This window comes from Impatiens glandulifera, chromosome 3 (genome assembly GCF_907164915.1).
Source record: "Impatiens glandulifera chromosome 3, dImpGla2.1, whole genome shotgun sequence".
NCBI classification, from domain to species: Eukaryota; Viridiplantae; Streptophyta; class Magnoliopsida; order Ericales; family Balsaminaceae; genus Impatiens; species Impatiens glandulifera.
Window position 1 is genome coordinate 1,840,400 of NC_061864.1, and position 26,452 is coordinate 1,866,851.

A 26,452-nucleotide genomic window follows, 5' to 3' on the forward strand; every position below is an offset into this window, starting at 1 on the left:
TTTTTGTAAATTTTACTCAAACTCGATCGTTATATATATTTTTTAACCATTAAATTATTCAATTTATTAATTAAAAATATATTAAGATATTCTTACTTTATTTTTATAATTAAAAATAAAAATTCTTGATCCTTGTTGAGATTAATTAAGAGTTATTCAAATTTTGTGGTTTAAGTCAAAAACATTTTAGGTTACAGGCCCATTAGTTTAACAAAACAAAACAATTGTCTCAAATATTATCATACTCGATGGAAGATTTCAATTACATAATTCCTATATTTTTTTAAAGTTAGATAAAAATATATTTAGATAGAATTATTTATTAATAAATATATTTATTCACGCAAAAGTAAAAAAAAAAAAAAAAGTAATTTTCAAACAATTTGTCTCATATATTATCTAAGTCCATTCAAGATTTCAATTTGACTCAAAGATTACCTAACTCCATCACAGATTTCAATTACACCATTAGCATATTACAATTTGTTTAAACGTATCATATCCAATTAAGACTTTGATCATAAATGTTTTTATAATATCAAAGTCGATATAGAAAAAAAAATGATTAAATAATATTTATAAAAATTGTATTTTTTCTAAATATAAGAATTCAATCTTAATTATTATCTAACTATAATTTTAATCCCATTTCCAATTATATCCCATATATATTGTATTATCCACATTACACGTATGAAAAAACATACGTTTCAACAAAAATGTATTATAAATAATAGGCTCGCTAATTTTGATACAAACAAAAGAAGATTTTTTTTTATATAAATGTGAATGAAATAATAACTTATTAGTTATTTAAATAAATTTTGGATTATTTATTTATTTATTTTAAAATTTAAAATAGACAGTGGAAGAGACAGATCTAGATATGACAGCCATTGATAATAAGATTCGGCATCTTATCCTTGTCGTCCTCGTCATCATCCATTTATTTAAATAGACTTATAAGTTCCAAATCTCAATGATCAATTCGTTTCTCAATAATGGGCAAATTTGCATTGTTGTTGTTCTTCGTGGGCATTACAGCTGCTGAATTAGTCTCGAGTTCTCATTTCAATTATTCAGATGAACAAATCGCATTCGAAACAATGAAATTCGATACGGGCGGCCTTACTCGCGAAAGCTTTCCAAAAGGGTTTATATTCGGAACTGCAACCTCTGCTTATCAAGTCGAAGGAATGACCGACAAAGGCGGTCGGGGTCCATGCATTTGGGACACATTTGTGAAGCAGCCAAGTCGGACATTTATATTCAATTCTAGTATTCTAATTGAAAGATAATGATTGAAAATTTTAATTACAGGAATTATGCAGAACGGTGCAAATGCTGACATTGCAGTAGATCAATATCATCGATACAAGGAGGATATCGATATACTCGCTAAGTTAAACTTTGACGCTTATCGATTCTCAATTTCCTGGTCGAGAATATTTCCAAGTAACGATTAATTAATAAAGTTTTTTAAACATTATTAATTTCATGATTTAAATATATAATTGTGTTATGTTATTACTTTGATTTTAGATGGTACAGGGAAGGTCAATGAAGAGGGAGTTGCTTACTATAATAGGTTAATTGATTATTTGCTTCAAAAAGGTATAAAGGGTTGTGAATTATCTATAACTTTGAACATTAATTTTGAGATAAATATTTGGGTTGGTTAATTGGTTTTAGGAATCATTCCCTACGCAAATCTTTATCACTACGATCTTCCTCAAGCTCTCGAAGATAGATATTTGGGTTGGCTAGATCATCAAGTAGTGTGAGTGTTTCTTAAAATTAGATTTACAATATATATTTGTTAAACAAGACCGATTATGATGAATTTTGTTTTAAACAGGACTGATTATGCTAATTATGCTGATTTTTGCTTTAAAACATTTGGAGACCGAGTAAAGAATTGGATTACTTTCAATGAACCCAAAGTGATTGCTGAATATGGATATTATAATGGGTTACATGCTCCGGGGAGGTGCTCTAAATTTTATGGAAATTGTTCAGCCGGAAATTCTGCAACTGAATCTTACATTGTTGGTCACAATTTGTTATTGTCTCACGCGACTGCAGTGCAAAGATATCGAGAAAAATATCGAGTAAGTAATATTTTCAGTTGTTTGTTACCTATTCATTAAGATAAATCCATTGCATTTTATATTATTCCTAATATATTATTTTATATTCCTAATATAAAGATTATTCTCATAATCTATCACATTTATGTGACATTTACCTTACATATTCTAGGATGAACAAAAGGGGAGGATTGGAATGGTAATGGATTTTCATTGGTATCAACCACTTACAAGAGGAAAAGCAGACAATTACGCAGCGCAAAGAGCTAGAGATTTTCATCTCGGATGGTACAAACTTTAAACACTGTAAAATCTAGATACATTAGCCTTACTCTGTTAACAATATCACAAAGTTGATCATGTCTATGTAGGTTTCTTCATCCAATAAGTTATGGGGAATATCCAAGGACAATGATAGAAATTGTTGGTGATCGACTACCTAAGTTTACCGAGGGGGAAAGGAAACTGGTGCAAGGATCTAGCGATTTTGTGGGGATTAACCATTATACATCGTTTTTAATATATTATGATCCTAAGTTGCCTGAACCAGAAGTGGCCAGCTATCAGTCTGATTGGCATGCTTCATTTGCTGGTAAGAACATTTTTTCATATATATAAAGAGGAAGTGTAAACAAAATATTGAATACTAATCGATCAATGTTCTATAAATAACTCCTGTTTTTGTGTAAAATGTGTTTAGATGACAAATTGGGAGTTCCACTCGGTCCTAAGGTAATAAATTAACTAGCTACTTAAAAATTTTATTTACATAGAACGAGTTTAAGTTTATTTTGAATTGGTTTAGGCGAATTCGGATTGGCTACGTATAGTGCCATCTGGCATGTATAAGTCTATGATGTATGTAAAAAAGCGATATGGACAACATACAATTATCTTATCAGAGAATGGTACGTTCTATTATTTTAATTTGATTTAACAAATATTGGATTAATCTATCATAATTGTTTGAGATACTCGACTTCTACAGGAATGGATGATCCGGGAAATTGGACACTTCCTCAGGGATTACGTGATTACAATAGGATTAATTACTTCAAGTCTTATATAAGTGAATTGAAGAGATCCATTGACGACGGGGCGAACGTGGAAGGCTACTTTGCTTGGTCATTAGTCGACAACTTTGAGTGGAGATCCGCTTACACTTCTAGATTTGGCATCACCTATATTGATTATAAGACACTCGCACGTTATCCGAAGATGTCGGCATATTGGTTTAGACAATTGTGTAGAAAGATCAAGAAGAATTAGTGGTGGACACGAGAAAATTATGTTGGAGCAATAAAAAACAATTAGTATTTGTTCTATCTTCTTTCCTCTTGTTATCAATAATAATGCTCTTCATGTTTACCCAAAAACAGGGCAATTGGAACAGGGCAATGGGCCTATGTTTTTTTTATTGGGTTAAAACCTACCATGACTTTCTTAGCCTATTTATTTTATAAAAATAAACAAGCGTGGATTAACTAACTAGATGAAGACTCGAACTCATAACCATAACAACATGTTTTCATGCTCTATGATAGCTATGAATCTTTGTAAACATATAATCTAAATGGAACTTTCCTCTACTATTACATTTTATCACACAGATTTTTACAATCCAAACCGATCAAAGTGTTGTCAATAAAGAAAAGGTGAAGCAAACAAGAAGACACTCAACAACACACACACATAGTTTATACAAAGGGCCTAACGAGCCTGTTAGCTCAGTTAGTTAGAGACCTTTGGAGGCCATAATAAACATTAGGATCGGGTTAGGGCAACCCAATTATATCTTACAAGGAAGAAGGAAAAGAAGGGAGAATATTAGCCATGGTAGAAGAGGTGGGTGCAATTTCCTTTCCCTCTTCCTCTTGCTCCCAAAATAGCAAACTAGGACAGCTCTGTGATTCAACCCATTCATTCAATTCTTGCCTATTTAAACACTCCATTCCCATCTCTCTTTCGTTTAACCCAACATTGCAATTCTGTGTTTGATGATGATCAGCATTCATGTCAGCCAATGCCAAGCCCTGATCCGCCAATGGCGGCAAATAGCTTGAGGTGCAAGCATTTGTGAATGAATTTGATGGGAGATACTGAATCTCTTGTTGGTTAAGCCAATTCGCCTCGCAGCTTATTCCAGATGATTCTAGAAAATTAATGTTCATTCGTTCATCTGGGTTAAGTACAAGACCTTCAAATGAGCTAGTGTCAAACATGAACTGCAGGCTGCTGGGACTAGGTGAAGAGAAGAGAGTGTCTTGGAAAGGTTGCATCTTTGTGACAAGATCTTGATTTTGATCATTTTGGTTCAATGGGTAATTATTGGATCCAAAGGGAAGCTCTATGTGTTTATTAATAATGTTGGTGGATATTGTAGTACATGTGTTGTTAGTAGATATTGGGTTACTATTAGTCTTCAATATATCATGAGATGAAGCCGACTTTCTTATTTTTTTCTTAATCCAAGAATTCCAATAATTCTTAATCTCGTTATCTGTTCTGCCCGGCAAATGACTCGCAATATGCGCCCATCTGACAGTACAACATTGTTTTGTTATTAAAAGTTAAAATGTGTTGGTAGTACATACAATGCATGATTGTGTTAATTTGTTTATTAAGTAAAGAATGAATGAATTACCTGTTTCCAACTGCAGAATGGAGGTTGATTATGAGCTTCTCTTCATCGAGAGAGAATCTGCCTCTTCTAATATCGGGTCTCAAATAATTGATCCATCTCAATCTGCAACTTTTTCCGCATCTTTGTAACCCTAATAATTAAAAATGATGAGTTAAATTAATTAAAAAGATGAAGAGAGAAAGAACAGAGATACCATACCAGCTTTCTGAGGGACCTCACTCCAGCATCCATAGCCATGAGTGGTGATGTATCGAATGAGTTTCTCATCTTCTTCGGGTGACCATAATCCTCTCTTTACCTTTTGCTGATTACAGCATGAGTGCTGACCCATCAAATTGAAATTAATTAATTAATTATAAAGAATCTCCTCTGATCTCACTCTTTATGAAATTACTCGTGCTTTATAAATGGTGGGACAAAGCCGACATTTGGACCCCAAGTGGGACCCGTGCTTCCCATCTAACCTTAAAATGACGTTGCATCAGATCAGACATTGATAATAATTATGAACAAAGCCAAGGCAGAGATCTATTCGGTTACTGTTCATTTCGTTGGTATCATGTGTTTCCCGTTATGTATATCTACGTAGACTACATTAATTATAACGTAAAATTCATTCATCTCATCAAATCATACCTTGATTTTGATATTTAATATATTCATTTCCTTTTCAATAGTCTATGTTTTCTGCATCTATTTTGTATATCAATTAATTACAAAATAAAAATCTCAAACTAAATTAATCTTGAAGATAACATTATCATATTTGTTGATAAAGTTATTATTATCAATTTAGTACAAGCTCCATATTTAATATTATTCTCATTGAAACAAGTTTCTCATCGATTGTGCATATGATTCTCCAACTCTAGCTAGTATGACAAGCATGACCTCATCCTAAGATCAATTTTAATTGAGTTTCACATGGCTTAATCTTAATTTGTTTCTCTACCAAATCGATAATACGAGCCTTTAGATATATATATCTACCTTCAACTGGGATCAAATTTGATATTCTACATTTTGTGTTTCATTATGTATCATTTTCACAAAATAGGTTGGTTTTTCATTCTTCTTTTATTATTTTTGATTCATTTTATAAAATGACCAATTTTGTTACGAAGGTGGTACATACTAGAACACAAAATCTAAAACAACAAATTTAAAATGTGAGGTCCACAATCATATTTTCGGTATAAAATAAGTTGAGTTGAAAGGAGAGCGGGATTTTTTTGTCTCATCTGAGCCATTAGATGTACCTCCCAACTTAGCTTATTTTATACTTATTTTGATCCCCCACATTTTATGTATATATAAAATAAGTTAAATAGAAGGAAAGTACATCTAATGACTAATATTATGAGAAAGCATATCCGAACCAGAGAAGCCTTTGTGGGAAGTGATTCACGGAAAAGATCTTACTCACTCTCCCTTGTTGGATTCATGTTGACATCATCACCAGCGTTTCTCTTTGTCTAGAGAAGGGTGTCGAGGCCTGAGTGTTGTTGCACTCCTATGTTGGCAGCCTCGGTGCACCGGCCAGCAGTTAGGTCAAAACAATTTTCATTATGTTGTGATTTTCTGATGTTGTCTTTATAACAAAATGTAACTTGTTTAGTTGGAAAATGCAATTTGCAACAAGTATACATACAAGTATTGGATAAAATATATATATATATATATAACTATATCGTAGCAGTTATAAACGTGTGATTCCCGATTAAAGTATTAGTTTGTCTGGTTTGATCATGAGAGAAATAAGTTGAGAAAAGTTCATTGCTTTATAAGCAAGAAGAGTTAAAAATAAATATCCAATGAGAAACGTTGATACATCAGGAGGGAATCATGATCAATTGACTGTTGATCTCATTAATTAATCATATATACTTTTAATTATTTGAAGAACTCCAATTATTCATTAATTCATTTTAAACATGAACTTTAATTCCTATGTAAAGTAGTTAATTTACATTACTTTAAATCTTTTATTTTTATTTCTTTCTAATATTTTTATTTGTTTTTTTACATATTTTGTTTGTGTATATATATTCAGGTATTGTGGAAGAGAGGGATGATCTCCTCACTATCATAACTTACCCTTATACAATAGAAAATGTAGGTTGTTAATATTTTTAATTGGCATAATCTCGTTAATGATTACCATCATCAATGACCATTAACTAGCAATATAAGACATATTTGTGTTGTTGTTAACAAGTTTATGTCGTTTAAAAACATTAACAACATATATTTACTGTCGTTAATGACCATTATTAGTAACTAATGTACCATCGATAATATTACCAACTAACGATGCGTATAATTCTTCGTTAGTTAGTAATATTAATTTATTGTCGTTGAACTTTTAATGATCGTAGTCGTCCGATGCGTATAATTCATAATACTATTATTATGATGTTTCTGAAATTCGTTCAGAAAAGTCAGTAAAGTATGTCGGGTAATTAATCGTTCTTCTCGAGAATTTATGAGCTCGATAACTTTTTAAGTATTTTTTTAAAATTTTATTTATTATTTTTATGTCATGTTTTATTGTTATCATTTCTCTTCGTAGTTTTATATGATCTTGTGTTATGGGTTATTTTTATAGCATCACATTTTTTTAAATTGTCAAACTATTAAAATAACAAAATGCAGTTACTCTCTTTTTTATAAAATTAAAATATAAAAATCATGATAATAATTTAACAAATAATTTTAAAAAATCCATTTTTTTCAAACAAAATCTTGATTTATACTAGTTCTACTTCTTCCCTTTTCTTTTATTGAAAAAACTGGCAAAAAAATTCATGATAACCCATGAACAAATTAATAATTGAATTATAAAAGTCCTCACGCAAAATATAAAAAAGTAGTTCATTGTTAGGATTGCATAAAAATTCAATTAAGAAAAAAATTCCTGAAAAATAAGAATGAAATAATAATATATATATACAGTACTCATGAATAACAGTTATACTAAACATGTCTTAAGTAGAAGTTGTTCTATAAACTAAACAAAAAAAAAAACATATTGGGACACGTACATTGTGGAGATTGATAAGATGAAAATTTGAAATCAGGATTATGACTAATACTTAGAAATTAAAATTAGACAAAAAGTTAAATAAATAAACAAAAATTAAAAATCTGAAACATTTTTTTATTAACTACTTAAGAGTTATTATTACGGGCAAAACTCAAAATATAAATATAAATAGTAAATGATCATGGAGAATTGAAATTCAGAACTTTAAACTTTATTATTCATCTAAACCAACGTTCAATTTCAATTAAGCCGGTAAGTTTCCAGCTGACATAATTATAATTTGATGTTTAAAGAATTAATAAATTAAATTAGGATGAATGAAAATTTGTAACTTTTCAACATTAATAATCTTTAATCTTTATGGTTGACAACATTTACCAACTCCCAGATAGAGTTAGTAAAATGTCTAAGTGCCGCAAATCTTGAAAAATATATAAAAAAAAAATTAGTTATAATTAATAAAACTAAATGGAAATAAAATTGTCTTCTGTTGATGGATGCAAATCATCTCACCTCCCTTGAGTTTGATGTGAATAGAAATATAAAGATAATTAGTAACTTTTGCTTGTGCAAATCGCAACCTAACTTTGAAACTAATTAATATGCTTATCATTGTAAACCGGGTCCACTTTGATTTTATACATGCCCTTTTTTATATATAAACTATATTTATATATTCACTTATTTTTTTAATGTTTTTTTATATTATAAAAGTTAAATTAACATCTAACTTTCTTTTGCATTGCCTTCGATACGAAGTCTCTTTTGAAACATGGTTGAAATATCGACAAAAAATTATGTCGATGGACCTGAATTGCCAAATTATTATTTATATTTTTATTTTATGAATTATTTAATTTAGAGAGTTCGTCGCACTTATTGAGGATATTGGTGGTGCATGTTAATCTTTTTTGTGTCTTTGTCCTATAATTTTTATTTTTTTTTATCTTGAATGTCTTTTTATTAATTTTAATTTATTTATTTTTTTATGTATTTTCTTTTGCTTAAACTACCCTAGTTACAAATTAAACCTTTTAGTTGTCTCTCCCTTTCTCTTATATTTCTGGAATAATATGTGAATTTTATTACCTGCAAAACATCAGTTTTATACAATTTAATTTTTGTTAGAATCTATTAAATTATAAGCAATGTGATTCCAATGAAGGCCAAATCAAATCAAATCATTTCATTAATTTTTAATTAATTATACTTAGCTTTAAGTTGGAGCAATTTCATTTGCCACTGACCCTACTCATCATTCAATAAGAAGAACAATAGGAGTGCCACTTTATTACTACTTGTTATATAGTATTAATTAATCCAGCTATATATCTTTTGAATAATTGATCATAGAAAATTCACAATAAGAACTTGCAAGAGTCTTAAGATCTTTTTTTTTTAACAAATTGTAATAAATGCGACGAATTTATTATGTTGTAATCATAATTTAATCCCTAAATCAATTTATTTTACTTTTGAGATATATTTTAAACTTCGTCCTCTTAAATTTAAAAACTATTCAATTAAACTTTTGTGAGTAAACTAATACGATGAATTCATATAGAATAAAGTTATGATAAATTCTCAGATTAAACTCTATTATGGGAGTATGGAATTATGTCATTTACTTATCTATTGTCATTTTATCTTTACAAATATTGAAGAGTTGATACAAAAACTTTTATTTGTGTTGAAAAAAATTGTAAAAAATTAAATGGTTCATTGAATAGTTTGCAACAAATTAATATAGCATATCACATTTTAATTTCAATAACAAGATTATATATTCTAAAAAATAAGTATATGTAAATTTCTCTATTGGTGACTCTTTTTTTTTTGTGCCTGCTTTAGCCTATTTTAATTTTAATCAATTGTATATATTTTCAGAAATGCATTTATGAAAAAAATAAGTTAACAATTAGGAAATAGGTTAGGGCTTTAGGTCTCTTATATTCATGTACTTGTTATTGGGCTTGGACCGTTATTCTTGACAAGTGTTGTCCAATCAAGGTAGATTTTATGAAATTAGTTTTAGTAATAAGATTTTAGAAGAACATCAAATAAGAAGAATTTTGAAAAATATATTCAAATTAAATTATATGATAATAAATTAATAAATAATTAATTAATATTAAATCAATTAGAATAATTTGCATTGAAATTTAACTAATTAATTATGATTTGACATAGTGTATTTAAATTTTACAGTATATTAATATACACCAATTATATTTTGTCTATAAACATACAATTTTAACCATATTTAATCATTTAAATTTTATTTAAGTTTATGTAATTAAAGTTTTATATTAAGTATTTTTAAAATAATGACTATATTTACATAGTAAAACTGAAATAATATTTTTGTAAATATGTATAAAATTTTCCAACAAAAAAGTATAAGATAGCTCAAGTAAAACTGAAACAATATTTTTGTAAAATGTATCATGATGAATAAGTTCTTATTTAATTGAATAAATGATGATTTATTTAATATTTTAAAAATATAAATTCACTTTATTTTTGTCATAATATAATATCATAACTTTAATATGAAATAGATAAGTAAAGTTTAATTTTAAAATTATATACTAAACTAAAGTATTTTGTAACTCCAGTCAAAGAGATTTTTAAGATACTAAAATCCGTCTTAAAATTTCTTAAATATAGATGGGTGTTATTATAGCTTACTATTTTAATAAAGATTATCTACTATCCAATGACTAATGCACTTACGTGTTTAATCTAATATTAAAATTAGATATTTAGCCGGCTTGAGCCCTGACCCTGACCCTGGAGGTATGTTATTTTATAGCAATAATAAATTAATATCGCTGTCTACTTTTATTTATTTAAATATTATAAAAGTTGGAGTAGGTGATGGATGTCAATGTGGCCCCCGCAACTTTATATTTCAGGATAATATTGCCATGTTTGATTAAAATTAAATTAATTCACTTTCTATTGTATTTTTAGATTAATTTATTCATAGAGAGACTTAAAAATGTATATATGATTATTAACTTAATTTTATTGATGTATAAAAAAAAATTTAAGCATAATATTACAAAAATTATATGAGAGATAAAAAAATGTAACAAAATCTAAAAATACAAACAAGTTGACCAATTAATATGAGAATCATAAGACATATTTATAACTACAAATACTTACATATTTTAATTTTGAAAGATGACATAGTTTTGAATAGTTATGATAAATTTAAATATTTGAATTATTATTTATATATTTTTTTTATACACTATTTGGTTGAAGATAAATAGTTAAACATTATATAGACTACTTTCACACGTACATTCATAATATTTTTATTATGCAGTTTTTTAATATTTGATTCGAAAAATTGGTGGAATCGGTCAGAGTGTTAATTGTTCTTCTCGAAAATACTTATGAGCTCGATAACCTATGAAGCAACGCGTTTGGATTCTTTTCATATTTTCGATGTTTGTGATTTTTTTTTTAATTTATATTTTGTAGTGGTTAAGTTAGACCATTTTTATAATTTTTAATATACATGAATAATTTTACAAATATAATTAAATTTTTGAATTTTTTCAAATGTTATTAACCCTAAGTTAGGATTGGGTGATATAATAAAAAAAATTTAAATAATAATGTGTTCATATTTAATTTGATAGTCTTAATTAGTTTAATTTAGGACATTAAAAATTGAACTTTAAATAAATTTATGCTGATAGTTTATTATAATATGCTAAAGATTTAGCAGAGAATATATGTTTGGGAATCTGATAAAATTGAATTAAGAAGCATTAAAATGTGATTTAAAAAAAAAAAAAAAAAAAAAAAAAGGAATGGGAGGGAGTGTGAGCAGACAGACAGCGGCCGAGGAAGGAGGAAGGAAGCGGTCTCCGATGAATGATGACCATCCACTCTCATTCTATCTAGTATATGTATAACAGACAAAACTGACTCTTCTCTCCCCCATCTCTCTCTTTCCCTTTTTTTCTCTTTCTGACTTCTTCAATTCCCCTCCCCCCCTCATCCAAGTATCCATTTTTCATTTCGATTTCATCTTTCTCTTTCTATCTCTCCAGCAAAATCATCCATCATCCATCATGGTCAACGACAGTCAGGGTTCCTTCCTTAACCGGATAAGCATCCGTCGGAATCAGGTCGTCTCTATGGACGGCAACCACGAGCAGGAACTCGAAGACATCGAGCTTTTCCAGAAACACGTTGCCGATCGTTTAGCTGACCTCTTACCTCCTCCGGCTGCGGCGGCCACCGCAGATACAACCCACGAGCCATTCGGCGGCGAAGCCATCTTATCAATCGCTTGGTACAGGAAGCTTCTAGACGCATTTCTCTGTTGCGATGCGGAATTCAAAGCCGTCTTGTTAATGGGTCGAGACAATTCTCAATTCGGAAAACCACCATTAGATCGTCTCATCCTTGAGCTTCTCGATCGTGCCGTTAAATCTCTCGATATCTGTAACGCCATCACTCATGGTGTTGATTTGCTTCGACACTGGCAGAAACTAGCTCAAATAGCAGTCGCCGCCCTCGAACAGCGCCCGATCGGTGAAGGACAGGTGAGGAGAGCTAAAAAAGCCCTATCCACTCTCCTCAGTTCAATCGCGGTTGACGATAAGGAACAGAACCATCACGGAAAATCAACGGAGAGAAGCTGGTCGTTCGGGCGGCGAGGAAACAAAGACAGGAACACCGCCGCCCCCTTCCGTCCTCTTTCGGCTACGATCGCTAAGACCTGGTCGGCGGCAAAACAGATCCAGGCGATGGCCTCCAATCTGAACGCTCCACGCGGCGGGGAACCGACGGGACTAGCCCTTCCGATTTACATACAGAGCGTGGTTATGGTTTTCGTGATGTGGGCACTGGTGGCGGCGATTCCTTCACAGGAACGTGCTGGGCTTTTAACCCATTTTCCGGTGCCTCGACAGTTCCCATGGGGGCAGTCTTTGATCGGACTTCAGGATAAGATCGGCGAGGAATGGAAGAAGAAGGAGAAGAAAGGGACGGCGGGATTGTTGGAGGAGACGCAGAAGATAGAGAAGTTGTGTCAATCGCTGGTGGAATTTGCGGAGACGTTTCAATATCCAGGGGAGGCGGAGAAGGTGGAAGAAGTGGCGGGGCAGGTGGCGGATCTGTCGGAGATATGTCAGAGGATGGAGGAAGGATTGGTTCCATTGCAGCAACAGGTGAGAGAGGTGTTTCATAGGATTGTTAGGAGCAGAGGAGAAATTCTTGAATTGACTGATCAAGTTGGCAAAGTCTCTGCACCGGTTCCTTACTAGCTAGCCATTGATGATATGATCTGATGGTAGATCGTTTCAAGCTTCAATTCCATTTATATATAAGTTAAATTCAATGCTTTTTTGGGTCATGAAGGAGATTGATAGCTCTAATCATGTCTGGTTAGATAGATGTAAGTCTGTTCGTCCGTCCACAAGAAGAAGAAGATGAAGAACAAGTTTTTATCTTTTTTGTTTTGTTTTGTTTATAGGGAAAGCAATCAAGCATATATAGATAGATAGATAGAGTTCAGTTTGGCAGAAGGATGCATGCAAGTTCATTTGATTCTTTTAATATTTTGTTTTCGTCATGTGACTGTTGGGTATATATATATATATACATATGAAAGTTCAAATATATTCATTTGCAGGTTCCATTCTTGAATTATGTAAGTTTTGTAGATTGTAATCTATCCTCTGGTTTGGTTTGGTATGGTATGATGGGAGAGGATCTTGTAAGAACAAATTGATTGATCTAAGAAATTTAGTTACTACATTTGACCCAAAAAGGATCTTGTTGTTTCGTGGAAATTGCTAATGTTTTTCAGAAAGGTGTATTTCATTCAACAAGGACACTTCCTTCCTGCATTTTTATAATATTCATCAGATTTATATATTTTTTGAAAATGATTGATTAGATCTTATTTGAGTTTAGGATAACGATTTGTTCTTCAATTTCTGATTCCTAGGTTTTTGTGGGGTTCTTTCTTATTCCAGTTTTTGGTGGAAGAACACAAACCATCTTGACTCTTTGAGAAGAAATTTAAATTTTTGAAAGTGATATATGTGGTCACAAAAACCTTTAAATGTATTGTATTGTGGGGTTAGTAATGTCATTTATGTCACATTGAAAACCACGTCCTTATTTATTGTTTTATCTCCCTTTTTGATTTTTGGTTTTATGATTGGGCTTCCTTAGAAAATTCAATCCCACTATTCTTAACCCCTTATTCCTTATTTGTTACATTCTTCTAATCTACTACCAAACTGAAATAACTTCACTATTAATTTGTATCAATTTGCTTCATATATATTATTTATTTGTTTCCATTTCTAGAGATATTTTGTTTTCCAATTTAATGGGCAGATGAGAGTTTCTCTAGTAAATGCTGGTGGCTCCTATTGGTATTAATTTCTCTCCAATCCATCAATTATTACGATTTAATATGAAGAGTGGGCGGAAAAGACAACCATAACAATATATGACAGCATTAATCCATGTTTATGTTTCTCCAATCCATCAATTATTAAGATTTTTTTTAATCCATGTTTATGTTTTTCTAGCGGGGATTTGATGAACGACAAAACTTGCATGCTAGCCCCAACGTAGATACAAAAGGGCTATCTCTAATATTTATATAATTGTAACTCGAGTAGATTTTGTGAAATGTTGAGCAATGTAATCACCAACTCAAAAACTCAAAGCTCTTGGCCGCTTGCGAGAATATTTACATTCAAAGGAAATGGATTTGTCACATTTTAAATCATAAACTCGCAGTTTGCATTATATTGGTTTTTTCAGTCGGACAATTAAGTTTGATAAATTTTCAGGAGTAGATGGGTGGTGTTAAGCAAAATTTTGCAATCAACTTTTCTTTTAACCAAAATTAAAATGTATCATGAATAATAGTTGAGATTAGGGTTGGGTTTCTAGCCAATTTTATTGTGTTGTTTTCATTCAGCACAATTATAATAATTAATATATATATATATATATATATAATAAAAATCAATTACATAAATTCTATTTAAAACTCACCCAAAAATATTATTATCAAGTAAAATAGATTTTAAAAAATAACAAATATTTAAATTTTCTAAAGAAGTCAATAAATTTCCAATTCAGCTCAAGGAAATGTCACTTAAATGGTCATCATTCATCAAAATGGATGGTTTCAGTAAAAAAAAAAAAAAGAAGATACTTGGAACAAAAGACTTCATTTTTACACAGATTAAAAGTCAATGTTGTTAATCTGCATAAAAAAATTTGAAAAAAAAAAACTGAATAAGTAGGAAAGAAAGCAAAAGAGGCCCTTTATGTTCCATGCAGTAGGCCATTCCTCTCCACATCAAACCATCGTTGCAAGATCACCAAGAAAGAACATATTGAATTTCAAAGGTACATGTTACAAAGGTAGCTCCACAAAACATTTTCAAGATTTCCTAAATCCTCTATTCTTCTGCCCTCCCACCCTGTAGCATTCCCAAAACATGACAATAAGAATAAATGATATATTAATTCTTAAGGCTTTGTTTGTGTCGTGAGTTAATTTCAAATAACTCAATATCCAATCAACCACAACATTAAATCACCATCAATCATATATAATAATGTTTTTATACAATAAATAACTTGATTTTCAATACCCTACATCAAACAAGATTATTTAGAAATAACAAAATATCAAACAAAGTCTTATTCTTCTTCAACCAAAACATCATTTCAAATATGATCAACTTCATCTCAATTATCATGTCACCACTTGTATATAGTTGGTGTACATGAGGACTAGCATGTAAAGGATTATATCCTATAAAGGAGTTTTACCCTAGGTTAAACATATGAATGAATATAAATTTTTTCTTATCTGATTTCTCGATACCTTCCCTTAAGTGTAAACCCTAAGTTATATTATCAATTCATAATATCAATTAACTGCAGCCTACATATTCTGTGTCAGTTAAGAAACATCATCTTGACAATGTTTTTGACAACACGACAAATTATGGTAAACCAAACATGATTTTCACATGACCATACGATTCCATTTGAAAACACTTTCTTTCTAGCTCTAAATCCGAATTCAAATGAGAAACCACCAATAAATTAATATGATTATGTGTATGACTAAGTTTTATTTTCAAATGTTATCTCATATGGATCCACAATCAGGAGTTTTTTAAATGTGCCTTTAAAAGTTAAAACATGTATATAGACTGTTAAATAAAAAAAAAAGTGCATTACCTTGTGAGGGGGTGGTGTACCAGGTCTCAACATATGGTTGTTTAAGAAGCTTATATTACCCTTCTTATTCGATGATTTCAGAATCTGAAACGAACAAATAAGTGACTCATCCACACTCATCATCGCACCAGCATTATCAAACTCCCCACAATAATTTGGGGCTGAGAATATCGTCACCAGTTGTCTATTTGCAAAAAATTCATATCCATCTTCTACCACCTGATATGAGCAATTTACAATTCAAACATAGAACACATATCTCAGTCATGATAATCTTGGACAGAAAACTTTTAATGCTTCATTTAATGCTACTTACTTGATGAGCTCTACAGATGAGATCAAGATCGAGTTTCTCAAGGAATTCAGAAACTATATCATCTCCAAATGTATATGACACACCACGATCATTCTCTCCCCATCCTCCAAGCTCTTTATTCGGATCAGACCAAAGTAAGTCGCATACCAAGCCTTGGTCAGGGACATCAACAGGTCTAGCAATATTCCTAATCTGATCAAGACTTTTCAAACCAGGAGATAATCCTCCATGCATGCATAGGATTTTCTCATCAATAAGAGCAGCGATTGGGAGACAGTTAAAGCAGTCGGTAAATGTTTTCCAGATCCGGAGATTAAACCTCCTCTTGCACTCATCATAGAAACCGTATATACGATTAATAGAAGCACACTCATGGTTTCCCCTGAGAAGAAAAAAGTTCTCCTTGTATTTGATCTTGTATGCTAGAAGAAGACATATTGTTTCTATACTCTGCTTACCACGATCAACATAGTCCCCCAAAAACAAATAATTTGATTCTGGTGGAAAACCCCCATATTCAAACAACCGTAGAAGATCAGGAAATTGACCATGGATATCTCCTGCATGTCACAAACTTTTTCATGAGTGAAACCCTCATTCATATTCAATTAGTAAGATCAAACTTCTACATGAGAAATGAAAAACCCTAAAAATTCAAACAGAGTTGGATCCTAAAACAATTTCATACCGCATATTTTAATAGGGGCTTCAAGCTCTAGAAGATTAGGCTGGCTAAGGAAGACTTGTTTTGCGGTCACACAAAGATGACAGATTTCCTGCTCCGTTAAGTGAACTATCTTTCCGGGCCGGGTATTCTTGGAGTTAAGAAGTCGACCGATGATATCATCGAGAAGAGTAACGTCCATTGCTTGTCTTCCTAATACAAAATCAGGTTTTACAATCCCTAAAACTTCTTCAATCGATCAAAAGAGATACAATAACAACAGATGAACAAAGAAAGGTATGAATCAAATTCAAGTATCTGAAAGATAAAAAAGAACAAATACCAACAAAAGAAAGTGAGCTCTCTCTTCTCTCTCCGGTTATAAGTACTTAGGATTCCGGCCGGTCCCGCCGACGCCGACTTTTTGTACGGTTGAAAGAAAGGGAGTCGCTTTGAAAGACGTTTGGAATGAAGAGAATGAATATGTTTAAAACCCTATCTCTCAAACTGTGCACGTGACCTTCTTATCCCACTAAACTTCAAATTTTCAAAATTTATATATAATTAGTATATTTTTCAAAATAAAATAAAATAAATTTACCTATAATTATATATATGCTATATATATCCATTTTACAAAATATATAAATAATATTTTCATTTCTATATATATATATAATAAATTCATATTATTTTATAATATTCTTCTTCTAATCAGATTAACGGTAACAAACTCCTGCTTTTCTTTTCTAATTTATAAAATTAATTTTTTTTTATAAATTAATTTTTTTTTATAAATTAATTTTTTTTTATAAATTAATTATATTTAGTTATCTATTATAATTTCTATCAAAATTATATATCACTCATGCCTAATTAATACAATTATCTTATTTTTATTAAATAAATCAATTATATATATATTATATATTATTTTAAATTTTATTATTTATAAAATTTTAATTTAACATATTTATTTCTAACTTTTGTAATTAATAAATCATTAACATTTAGAGGTTAACCACTTATAAACCTTTATTAATGTGTATAATTAGCTTCTTCTTTTGTAACAATAAATTGTATTATCTGAATTTGTTTAAATTTTTTATTTTAAAATATTGAGATCCAAAATATAAAAAATTATATTTAAAATTAAAATTAGTTAAGAGTAATATACAAACTATTTAAATAAATAATTATAAATAATATAATAACCAAATATTGTTTTTTCCCTTGTTTTATAAATAAATTACTTTTTGTTCGTGTTGGTTTTGTAGATTAAGCTTTAGCATCTTGTACCTTGGGCATGATCAGGGCTGGCCTTGAGATTTTGAGGCCATATGTAAATTTAAATTTTGGGGCCCCTTAAAATAGTAAATTTTTTTTTTAAAATTTTAATTAATAAAATAAAATATAAATAATTAATATATTATAATAGGAGACTAAAATGGAGATATAAAAATTATTTTTATAATATATATTTAATATTAAAGAAGAAAAAAGAGGAAAAAATAATATTAATAATATAATATTATTAAATATAAAAAATGGGGGCCCTATAAAAGTGGGGGGCCCTATGCAAGTGCATTGGTTGCCTTACCCCAGGACCGGCCCTGGGCATGATGCACAATGCCAGTCAGTGTTGGCATTTGAGAACATGGAATTCCTCAAACATCTTGGGCATGAACAATTTGAAAATTTTGAATTCTCAATTATAGTCTTATGAAACTATTTTCGAGTGGGTCTCTTTAAAGAGTTGAATACATAAACGTTCCGAAAAATAAAAGTCACGTATTAGACAAAACTATGAATTTGGACAGACAAATTCACAATTCATGACACAATAAAAAAATCTTATTATAATTAATCACATTAGTTAATTTTAAATTAAAAAAAAAATTATTTAAGCCTATTTAAATAGATTAATTGATATTTTTAATAAAAATTAATTAATTTTATAAAAAAAATATACATTAATATTTAAAATATAAAACATATATAAATCTAATTTAGATATATTTTAGAAATAAAATCTCTATTTATTATAATATAGTTATTTTATTTATATGAAAAAAATTATAATTAAAAGCAAAACGTGCAAGCTGAATAAATGGGTTGTGCCCAAAGTACATATGATGATAATATGTAACACAATTATTATTAAAAAATCAATACATAAAAAAAATTAACAAAAAAAGTGTATTATTTACTCATACAAAACTAGGGTACTAAAACAATCTTTATTTGAGAATATTTCAAAAAAAAAAATTATAAATTAGTTTAACTATTTAAAAATAAATTAGGAGAAAAAATACACCTAACAGAAAAACTAAGTCTGTACCATTATGATTTGATTATTTGTAATTTGAAAGAAGTCACACCAACTTTTATTTACTGTGACCATATAGTGAAACAATATAGTTAAAAAAAATATATATATATATAAACTTTTAACAGACAAATTTATAAATCCTTTCAAAATTTTGACCAAAAATTATTTCTCCACTTTCCAAAAGTAGCTGATCCATCTTAATCTTTAATAGGAGTGGAAGATGATGTAACATCCTTATCAATTATTTTATTTAAACAACTAAATAATAATAAAAATTTAAATTATGTAAGGATGTTGTATAGGTGTTATTTAATTATATGGTATGATAAATAATAACTGAAATATATAATATATATTAAAATTTAAACAAAATATTAGTTTAAACTATTAAGTTAATTAAGAAACAATTACTCATTTATAAAATAAAATATCTTAATTAATTCTATATTTATTTTAAAAAATATATATTACCTTTAATACAAAAACATAATTTTTTTAAAAAGGTTTATGTATATTAAAATAAAATAAAAATTGTTCAAGCAAATCGACAAATCATTACACGAAAATAAAAAAAAATAAAAAAATAATACTTAATAAGTTATCGAGCTCTTAAATCATCTTAAATCATCGAGAAGAACGATTAACTCTTCACTTTATTGATTTTCTTAAACGAATCTTAAAAAACATCCTAATAATAGACAAATATATATATATATATATATAATTATAAAATATATAATTTAATTGTATTATTTTTTATATTAAACTGAAATAATAATAATTAATTATGTTTATATATAATATCTACAACACATTTTTATACTCTGTAAAAAAAAAGTAAAAAAAACATACAAAATCTACAATTTTAACAAGCTAACCCAAATAACAAAAAAAAATGTTTTATGCTCAATAGGAAAATATAAATTAAACATGCTCCCATATCTTAGGCCTTGTTCGGTTAGGTTATTTAAATAATTCAATCCACTCAAACATTTTTTCACTCCACTCTTATCAATCACATCATTCAATTCATTACCCAAAATATTAAAATACCTTTTATTTTAAATTATTATTTATTATTTTATTATTATATATCAATACCCTTTAAATAATTTTTTATCAAAAATATTATCATCTCCTCAAAATCATCACTAATAATTATTCATTTTCCCTTATAGGTTATTCCAATAACCCGAATCTGAACAAGGCCTTATACATGGATTCCACAAATATTTAAGATCATTATGATTAAATTTGGTCATGTCTTATTATTTAAGTACATCTATCCAAAAACACCTTAAAGATTATATAAAAATAATTAAAGAGAGATAGAATTATTATATAAAAATAATTAAAGAGAGATAAAATTACAAAAAACATAACCTGAAAATGAAAATGAAATTTACAAATTTTGTATTGATTCTACACTAAAAATGAGCGCTAAGAAAAACCTACAAGAATGACTCACCAGTGTTGTAATCCTTTAAATTGCACATTGTTGTGGCTCAAATACTATTTGACATTGATTATTTTTTTTCCCTCACATTTCCTTATGGTTCATTTGTTCCTTAATTATTTTTTGTATTAGATAATTTCATTAAATATGTTTTTATGGGTTTTTTTATGTATTAACCAAAAGTAAAAATTTAATAAATTGGTTTCATCTTTTAAAGAAAAATAAAATGCTATTTACATGTTGAACATATTTTTTTCAATATATTTTATTTTTTAATAAAGACTTGAGTATATTAATTTCAAATAATATAATATATATATATATATATATATATATATATATATATATTATATTTACAATATATATATTATAAAGATTGTGCTAATTTTATTTATACTAACAATAATCTTAGAAAACATACCATTAATATTATATTACTATTTTTAAGTATATTTATAAAATAAACATAAACTATTCAAAATACACTATCAATTATAAAATATTCTAGATCTGCCTCTTCTAGTTCTTTCTCAATTCTAACATGATTACATGAATATAATAATATGGAGAAATAATAATCTTTTAAGACACCTTTCATTAACAACTTTTTATTATATAAAATTTGTAACAGCTTAATTTAGTATCTCAAGGAATTCATTAACAATTAAGAACTTCATTAACCTAGATTCTTCGTTTTTTACAAATAGTCCATTTTTTAAGGAAAAAATTATTGTTTGGTTAAAAAATATATTATTTGACCCATGTTAAATTATTTATTGACAAGTTATTTATTGATACAACGTGTACGAACTTCACTATTGTCATCAATTAATTATATTTTAGAATAAATAATAATTCATTATATAATTTTAAGTAAAAAAAAAAGTTTGTAGAATTAATCTGAACTAACAAGATTAGGTTTTGTAAACAACCCAAATTCCAACAAGCTTTACTCCTTTACAACAAATGTTTTTAGCTAGATCTATCTCACACAAGAATTAATATAAAAAGTTATATATGAATTAAGCAAACATCTGATCCAACAAAACAACAATAGCCATGGCAAAACCATGATCAAATCCAGGGCGTACGATGAGTCGAAATACTTCAAAACCAAAAGAAACCCCGAGAGGAAAAGATTCCTTGATCTTGATCTCGGCCACCAAAGTCCCTGATTCATGATCCAAAACTCTGCAACATCGATGGGTATATGATCCTTCAATCTTATACGCACATCTCTTCTTCTTATCCATGTAAATGTAAGCCAGTGCGTCCCCACAATAAGGGTTCAACATCTTCAAGTGTTTCCTCACACACCAAATCGGCTTTCTTCCCCATCTGTCACCGACTAATTCTCCCTCGTACATTCGCCATCTCTCTATCAGACCTCTAAGTCCCTGCAAATTAAAAGATACAAATTTCACATTTTAAATTTAGGTCAAAAACATTCATCCAAAGCACTAGAGAGAGAGAGAAAGAAAGAAAAAAACCTTGGGACGGCAAAGGGTGATAAGGGGATTGCCGGAGCCATCCATGAGGAGGAGATGATGGGGATGGCCGGAGTAATTATCGACTCTGAAAACCAAATTCCCGTCGGAGTTAATAGCTTGAAAACCTGTACAGCATAAAAGTGGCGATTTTCTCCAGACAGTCAACGATGGCCACGAAGCAGTACTATTGATGATGTCCGTTAATATCGGGGTGCTTTCTTCATGGACTTTATTTCTTTTAGCCATTTCTCTCTCTCTCTCTATCGGTCTTGCTAATGATGCCCTATTTATAAACTGTTAAAATTAAAGATGATGATAGATGCAAGTGGAGAAGAAGAAGCATTAAATGCTAGCTGACGATAAATACATAAAATTTTGTGTTTATCGGATTAAAACAATGACAACAACATATGAGACATAGAATTTGTCGCCTCTTATATTAATAAATATCTTATACCTAACAGACATGCTTAGCTATCTAGTCTTCTTTTAACATAACATGCATCATCTTTAATCTTTTAGTCACATTGTTTGAAAATATTAACGTACGTAGACAAATTCGAATCTTTGATTTGAAATCTTTGGCATGTTGACTTAAATAATTGAGACTTCCAACTATTACATAATAGAATCCTATAAATCAATCAACTTTCACTTAATTACTTCCATCACTAAATAGATAAAAACAAAAAAAATTGTTCCTTAAAATAATTTCATATAATTTTTATTGAGAGTAAAAGATTTATCCAAAATTTCGTTCTTTGGATGGAGTGTTATTAATGGTGGAATTCTAACCGATGATATGTACATGAAAAAATGTAGTATTATGGCTAGTCATTGTCGTATAATGTGTCAAGAAAAGTTGAATCGGCAACTCATTACTTTTGTATTAATGTCAAGTATTTCAAGTCTTTTGTGGAGTATTAATGTGATTCATTGGGTGATGTCTGAGTCTTTAGATAGTTGCTGGAAAAATTGGATTGATGCGTTAGATATATATGGCAAACCTACCTATTTGAGTTACATCTCAATTATTATTTGATAAACTATCTGGTTGAAGAGAAATCGTCAAATTTCAATGATCGTAGTCGTCAGATGCGTATAATTCATAATAATATTATTATAATGTTTTCTGAGATTCGTTCAAGAAAAATTAGTACAGTCTGTCATGAAGTTAATCGTTTTTCTCGAGCGAGTTCAATAATTTATTAAGTAATGTTTTTTCTTATTTTTTATTTTTTATTTACATGTCATGCTTTATTTTTATGTTTAAATAAAAAAATTCATTTTTAATATAAATTTACCTTTTTAAAAATAAAATATATATATATAGATAGATAGATAAATTAGGTTACTTATCTGGAAATATTTAAATATACTTTTCTACGTGAATAAATATATTTTTTAATTTAGTAATGATGGAAGATGCAGTTACACCTAAATAAAAAATTAATAATAAAATATGTACGTGTTTCTTCCGGAATGTGGATTAAACAAATTACTAAGATGATCCTTGATTTCTTGGGAGATGTATCGGATCGAGTATCAAAGTTGTAATTATTATTGTGACATTTTCACCTTGGACTATAATAATAATTAAACCATTTGCAACCTAAAACCAATTATTAAAGAAAAAACAAACGGAGATTTTTATTGTAAAAGTGATTGTCCCCAAAACTACTAACAAACAAAGCTAGTCTTATGTTCAAAGTCATGATTCATGAACATGCTCATAAAAAAATAAAATAAATAAACATCCTATCGTAATCACTTTATTCATCAAATCTATTAAATCTTAAAATATGTTTGTATCATTAACAGAAAACTTAAATAATTCATTTTGTTAATTAAATAGACTCAAAAATAGATTATCTCCAAATAAAACCCCTATTGATCAAACAAGCCCTTATAGTTGTCACAACCTCAAGGGACGGGTTATTTTGTTATAAATATATTTATTATGTTGGTAAAAAAATTAGAATGATCTAAAAAAATTTTAATCTTAATTATAACTAATAAAAAATATAACAAAAACAAATATATATATATATATATATTAATTTTTTTATTTTTAAAATATCAAAGTACTCTTTTTAAATATGAGCTCTAGATTACTTTCAACGAAAAAAAAAAAAAAAATTAACATATGAATTTTAAATGTTAATAATGTCAACAAATTATTATCAATTACGAAACATTTTATTCGGATTGATGCGAACACGTGTAACATAAATAATTTGATACGCTTGTATCACAATATTTTCCTTCAAAAACTCTTTTATTTTTATTTTTTAGAATATCCAAGACATTAGCCGTGAATTTTTCGGTCATCCACGATTTTGTTGTTTGAACTTAATTCAATCTCCATTTGACTCAGTCAGCTTATATTAATTAGTAATAGCACTTAATCCAATATTCTTCTGATCTTAAATAATTGCACTTAGTGTAGTGTGGGGGCATGGGGGCTGCCCCTGAGTATAGTATATACTAATCCCAAAATGCTAAGTTTTTTTTGGTGACTTAACACGTACGACTTCTATTTTGAATTTCATCTATTTAATGTCTTTTGTGCCTTTTTTTTTATTGTAGTAAAATATTTAATTAACAAATTGATCAGACTCAACACTAATTAAATATTATATATACACATGATTAACTAATGTGTTTATGTTGATAAAGAGATATCTCGTCACTAACTATTCTATTATTTCCTAATCTGTAGATGAGTTGCCTGCTCAATTTCGCTGTCATTTATCATATAATTATGATTCGGTCACTAATTAATTAAAATCACCGACCAATCTTTCATGTTATTTCAATTTTCAAGAAAATAATTAAGCATATCTCTGATCATGAAGATTGTATATATAGGTGAATTTCGTCTATTTAATACATCATTGGACGCGTGGCGTGTTTTTATTGGCAGTTGGACTATTTTCTTATTGGGAGGAAGAAATGAAGTGTTATTTCGCTTCTTCCCATGCATGCATTAATGGAAAGTATTACGTGGTCAGATTAAGTCCACTTATAAATCTTTTGAAATTATATAATATATAATATGACCAAAAATAAATAAATTATGTTGACCACCGGTCACACTTTAACCGGATCTTTTATTTTTTAAGTTTATATATATATGTCTTGGAATAATATTGAATCATCCACATGTCTTGACACGCGGCTATATATCTTATTTCGTATCATATAATTATAATATTCATTCATATATTATTACATATTTTGATTAAGGAAGAGTGACAACAGACATTGACAAAACAGACTCCATCAAAGTACGTAGGTTAACATTGAAATAAAAATCTATTCATTTTGACCCATCAAGTTCAAGTTAATGTTGTCTTGATTCTTGAACCTTATACCCTAAAGGCTAAATCTTAGAGTTGATATTGTTATTTATCTATAATACTAGTCTGGTCTTAAGTTTCATGAAAACCTGTTAATTAATTTCATAATTTTGTTAAAAAATCTCAAATTTTCATTGAAATGAAAGCCTATTTTTCAGTTTGACCCTGATTGTGCTTGGTCAAGTTCAGGTTGGTGTTGTCTCGGAGGGCTGAATCTAACTATTAATGGTCAATAATATTTAATAAAATTCTCTTACGATAAATACAAATATAAATAAAATAAATTTAATAAAAAAATAATAATAGTATATATTTAATGTTTACTTTTTTTTAATAAATCACAAATAATTAATATATTAAAATTAAAAATAAAATTCGAACACTCTTAGTCTCTCATTCCACATTTTATCCATTTCGGTAAAACAACTTATCTTCTCACATATCTCATCACATATCTTTTTCGAATGAACCTCTCATCTAATTACCTTACACTTTTACTTTGGTCAATCAAATATTTTATTTATATTTTGTAATCTCTTTCAATTGATATCGGCTTATTATTCATTGTCAAATCACATCTCAATCACAATTGGTTAAAATGTTGTAATTATTTTATTAGGTTGCAGAAACACACGTATAACATTTTTTATTTTATTTTTAACCGTTTTAAGTTTATGGGCGGGTCAACCCACAATCCGATCCAAGTATCCATTTACTCTCACATATATATTCAAATTAACCATAACTCTCGACCCGACAATCTAAACACATTGAAATTAAGCAACATTATTTA

At 28.8% G+C, this 26,452-nt stretch overlaps 5 protein-coding genes across 6 annotated transcripts; 2 read left to right on the forward strand and 3 right to left on the reverse strand.

Annotated features, from left to right (window-relative positions):
* The first annotated feature begins 978 nt into the window (after window positions 1-978).
* On the forward strand, window positions 979-3,523 carry LOC124929232 (beta-glucosidase 44-like). Its single transcript, XM_047469532.1, has 10 exons — window positions 979-1,254; window positions 1,321-1,455; window positions 1,543-1,614; window positions 1,693-1,780; window positions 1,859-2,111; window positions 2,263-2,378; window positions 2,462-2,682; window positions 2,791-2,822; window positions 2,896-2,998; window positions 3,079-3,523. The coding sequence occupies exons 1-10, from the start codon at window positions 1,002-1,004 to the stop codon at window positions 3,357-3,359; spliced, it is 1,554 nt and encodes a 517-aa protein (XP_047325488.1). The 5' UTR covers window positions 979-1,001; the 3' UTR covers window positions 3,360-3,523.
* A 363-nt stretch (window positions 3,524-3,886) lies between these two features.
* On the reverse strand, window positions 3,887-5,065 carry LOC124928831 (myb-related protein 308). The gene is made up of 3 exons (XM_047469083.1): window positions 4,933-5,065; window positions 4,735-4,864; window positions 3,887-4,628 (listed from the first exon to the last, which is right to left on the reverse strand). The coding sequence occupies exons 1-3, from the start codon at window positions 5,063-5,065 to the stop codon at window positions 3,887-3,889; spliced, it is 1,005 nt and encodes a 334-aa protein (XP_047325039.1).
* Window positions 5,066-11,769: 6,704 nt separating this feature from the next.
* On the forward strand, window positions 11,770-13,451 carry LOC124931852 (protein ROH1). The gene has a single exon (XM_047472425.1). It carries the CDS (start codon window positions 11,878-11,880, stop codon window positions 13,075-13,077), a length of 1,200 nt encoding a protein of 399 aa, XP_047328381.1. The 5' UTR covers window positions 11,770-11,877; the 3' UTR covers window positions 13,078-13,451.
* Window positions 13,452-14,996: 1,545 nt separating this feature from the next.
* LOC124931853 (serine/threonine-protein phosphatase PP1-like) lies at window positions 14,997-17,521 on the reverse strand. Of its 2 annotated transcripts, none has more exons than XM_047472427.1 (5): window positions 17,363-17,521; window positions 17,044-17,232; window positions 16,356-16,915; window positions 16,040-16,258; window positions 14,997-15,267 (listed from the first exon to the last, which is right to left on the reverse strand). In XM_047472427.1, the coding sequence occupies exons 2-5, from the start codon at window positions 17,219-17,221 to the stop codon at window positions 15,247-15,249; spliced, it is 978 nt and encodes a 325-aa protein (XP_047328383.1). In that variant the 5' UTR covers window positions 17,222-17,232; window positions 17,363-17,521; the 3' UTR covers window positions 14,997-15,246. The 2 variants fall into 2 exon arrangements, with proteins under 2 accessions (XP_047328383.1, XP_047328384.1); XM_047472428.1 differs by having other exon boundaries at window positions 17,044-17,228; window positions 17,363-17,514.
* A 4,308-nt stretch (window positions 17,522-21,829) lies between these two features.
* On the reverse strand, window positions 21,830-22,543 carry LOC124928833 (protein LURP-one-related 17). Its single transcript, XM_047469086.1, has 2 exons — window positions 22,298-22,543; window positions 21,830-22,204 (listed from the first exon to the last, which is right to left on the reverse strand). Exons 1-2 carry the CDS (start codon window positions 22,541-22,543, stop codon window positions 21,830-21,832), a joined length of 621 nt encoding a protein of 206 aa, XP_047325042.1.
* Window positions 22,544-26,452: the final 3,909 nt, after the last annotated feature.

What these genes read in the sequence shown, in the direction of transcription:
- LOC124928833 (XM_047469086.1), bottom strand. Translation starts at nt 22,543, where the DNA reads ATGGCTAAAAGAAATAAAGTCCATGAAGAAAGCACCCCGATATTAACG. An exon ending in TCACCCTTTGCCGTCCCAAG is followed by an intron (nt 22,205 to 22,297) that starts GTTTTTTTCTTT and finishes TTTAATTTGCAG; the next exon opens with GGACTTAGAGGTCTGATAGA.
- LOC124931853 (XM_047472427.1), bottom strand. Translation starts at nt 17,221, where the DNA reads ATGGACGTTACTCTTCTCGATGATATCATCGGTCGACTTCTTAACTCC. An exon ending in AGCCCCTATTAAAATATGCG is followed by an intron (nt 16,916 to 17,043) that starts GTATGAAATTGT and finishes TGTGACATGCAG; the next exon opens with GAGATATCCATGGTCAATTT. An exon ending in TCATCTGTAGAGCTCATCAA is followed by an intron (nt 16,259 to 16,355) that starts GTAAGTAGCATT and finishes TGCTCATATCAG; the next exon opens with GTGGTAGAAGATGGATATGA.
- LOC124928831 (XM_047469083.1), bottom strand. Translation starts at nt 5,065, where the DNA reads ATGGGTCAGCACTCATGCTGTAATCAGCAAAAGGTAAAGAGAGGATTA. An exon ending in TGAGGTCCCTCAGAAAGCTG is followed by an intron (nt 4,865 to 4,932) that starts GTATGGTATCTC and finishes TTTAATTATTAG; the next exon opens with GGTTACAAAGATGCGGAAAA. An exon ending in CATTCTGCAGTTGGAAACAG is followed by an intron (nt 4,629 to 4,734) that starts GTAATTCATTCA and finishes TTGTACTGTCAG; the next exon opens with ATGGGCGCATATTGCGAGTC.
- LOC124931852 (XM_047472425.1), top strand. Translation starts at nt 11,878, where the DNA reads ATGGTCAACGACAGTCAGGGTTCCTTCCTTAACCGGATAAGCATCCGT.
- LOC124929232 (XM_047469532.1), top strand. Translation starts at nt 1,002, where the DNA reads ATGGGCAAATTTGCATTGTTGTTGTTCTTCGTGGGCATTACAGCTGCT. An exon ending in TGATTATTTGCTTCAAAAAG is followed by an intron (nt 1,615 to 1,692) that starts GTATAAAGGGTT and finishes AATTGGTTTTAG; the next exon opens with GAATCATTCCCTACGCAAAT. An exon ending in AATTATCTTATCAGAGAATG is followed by an intron (nt 2,999 to 3,078) that starts GTACGTTCTATT and finishes CGACTTCTACAG; the next exon opens with GAATGGATGATCCGGGAAAT.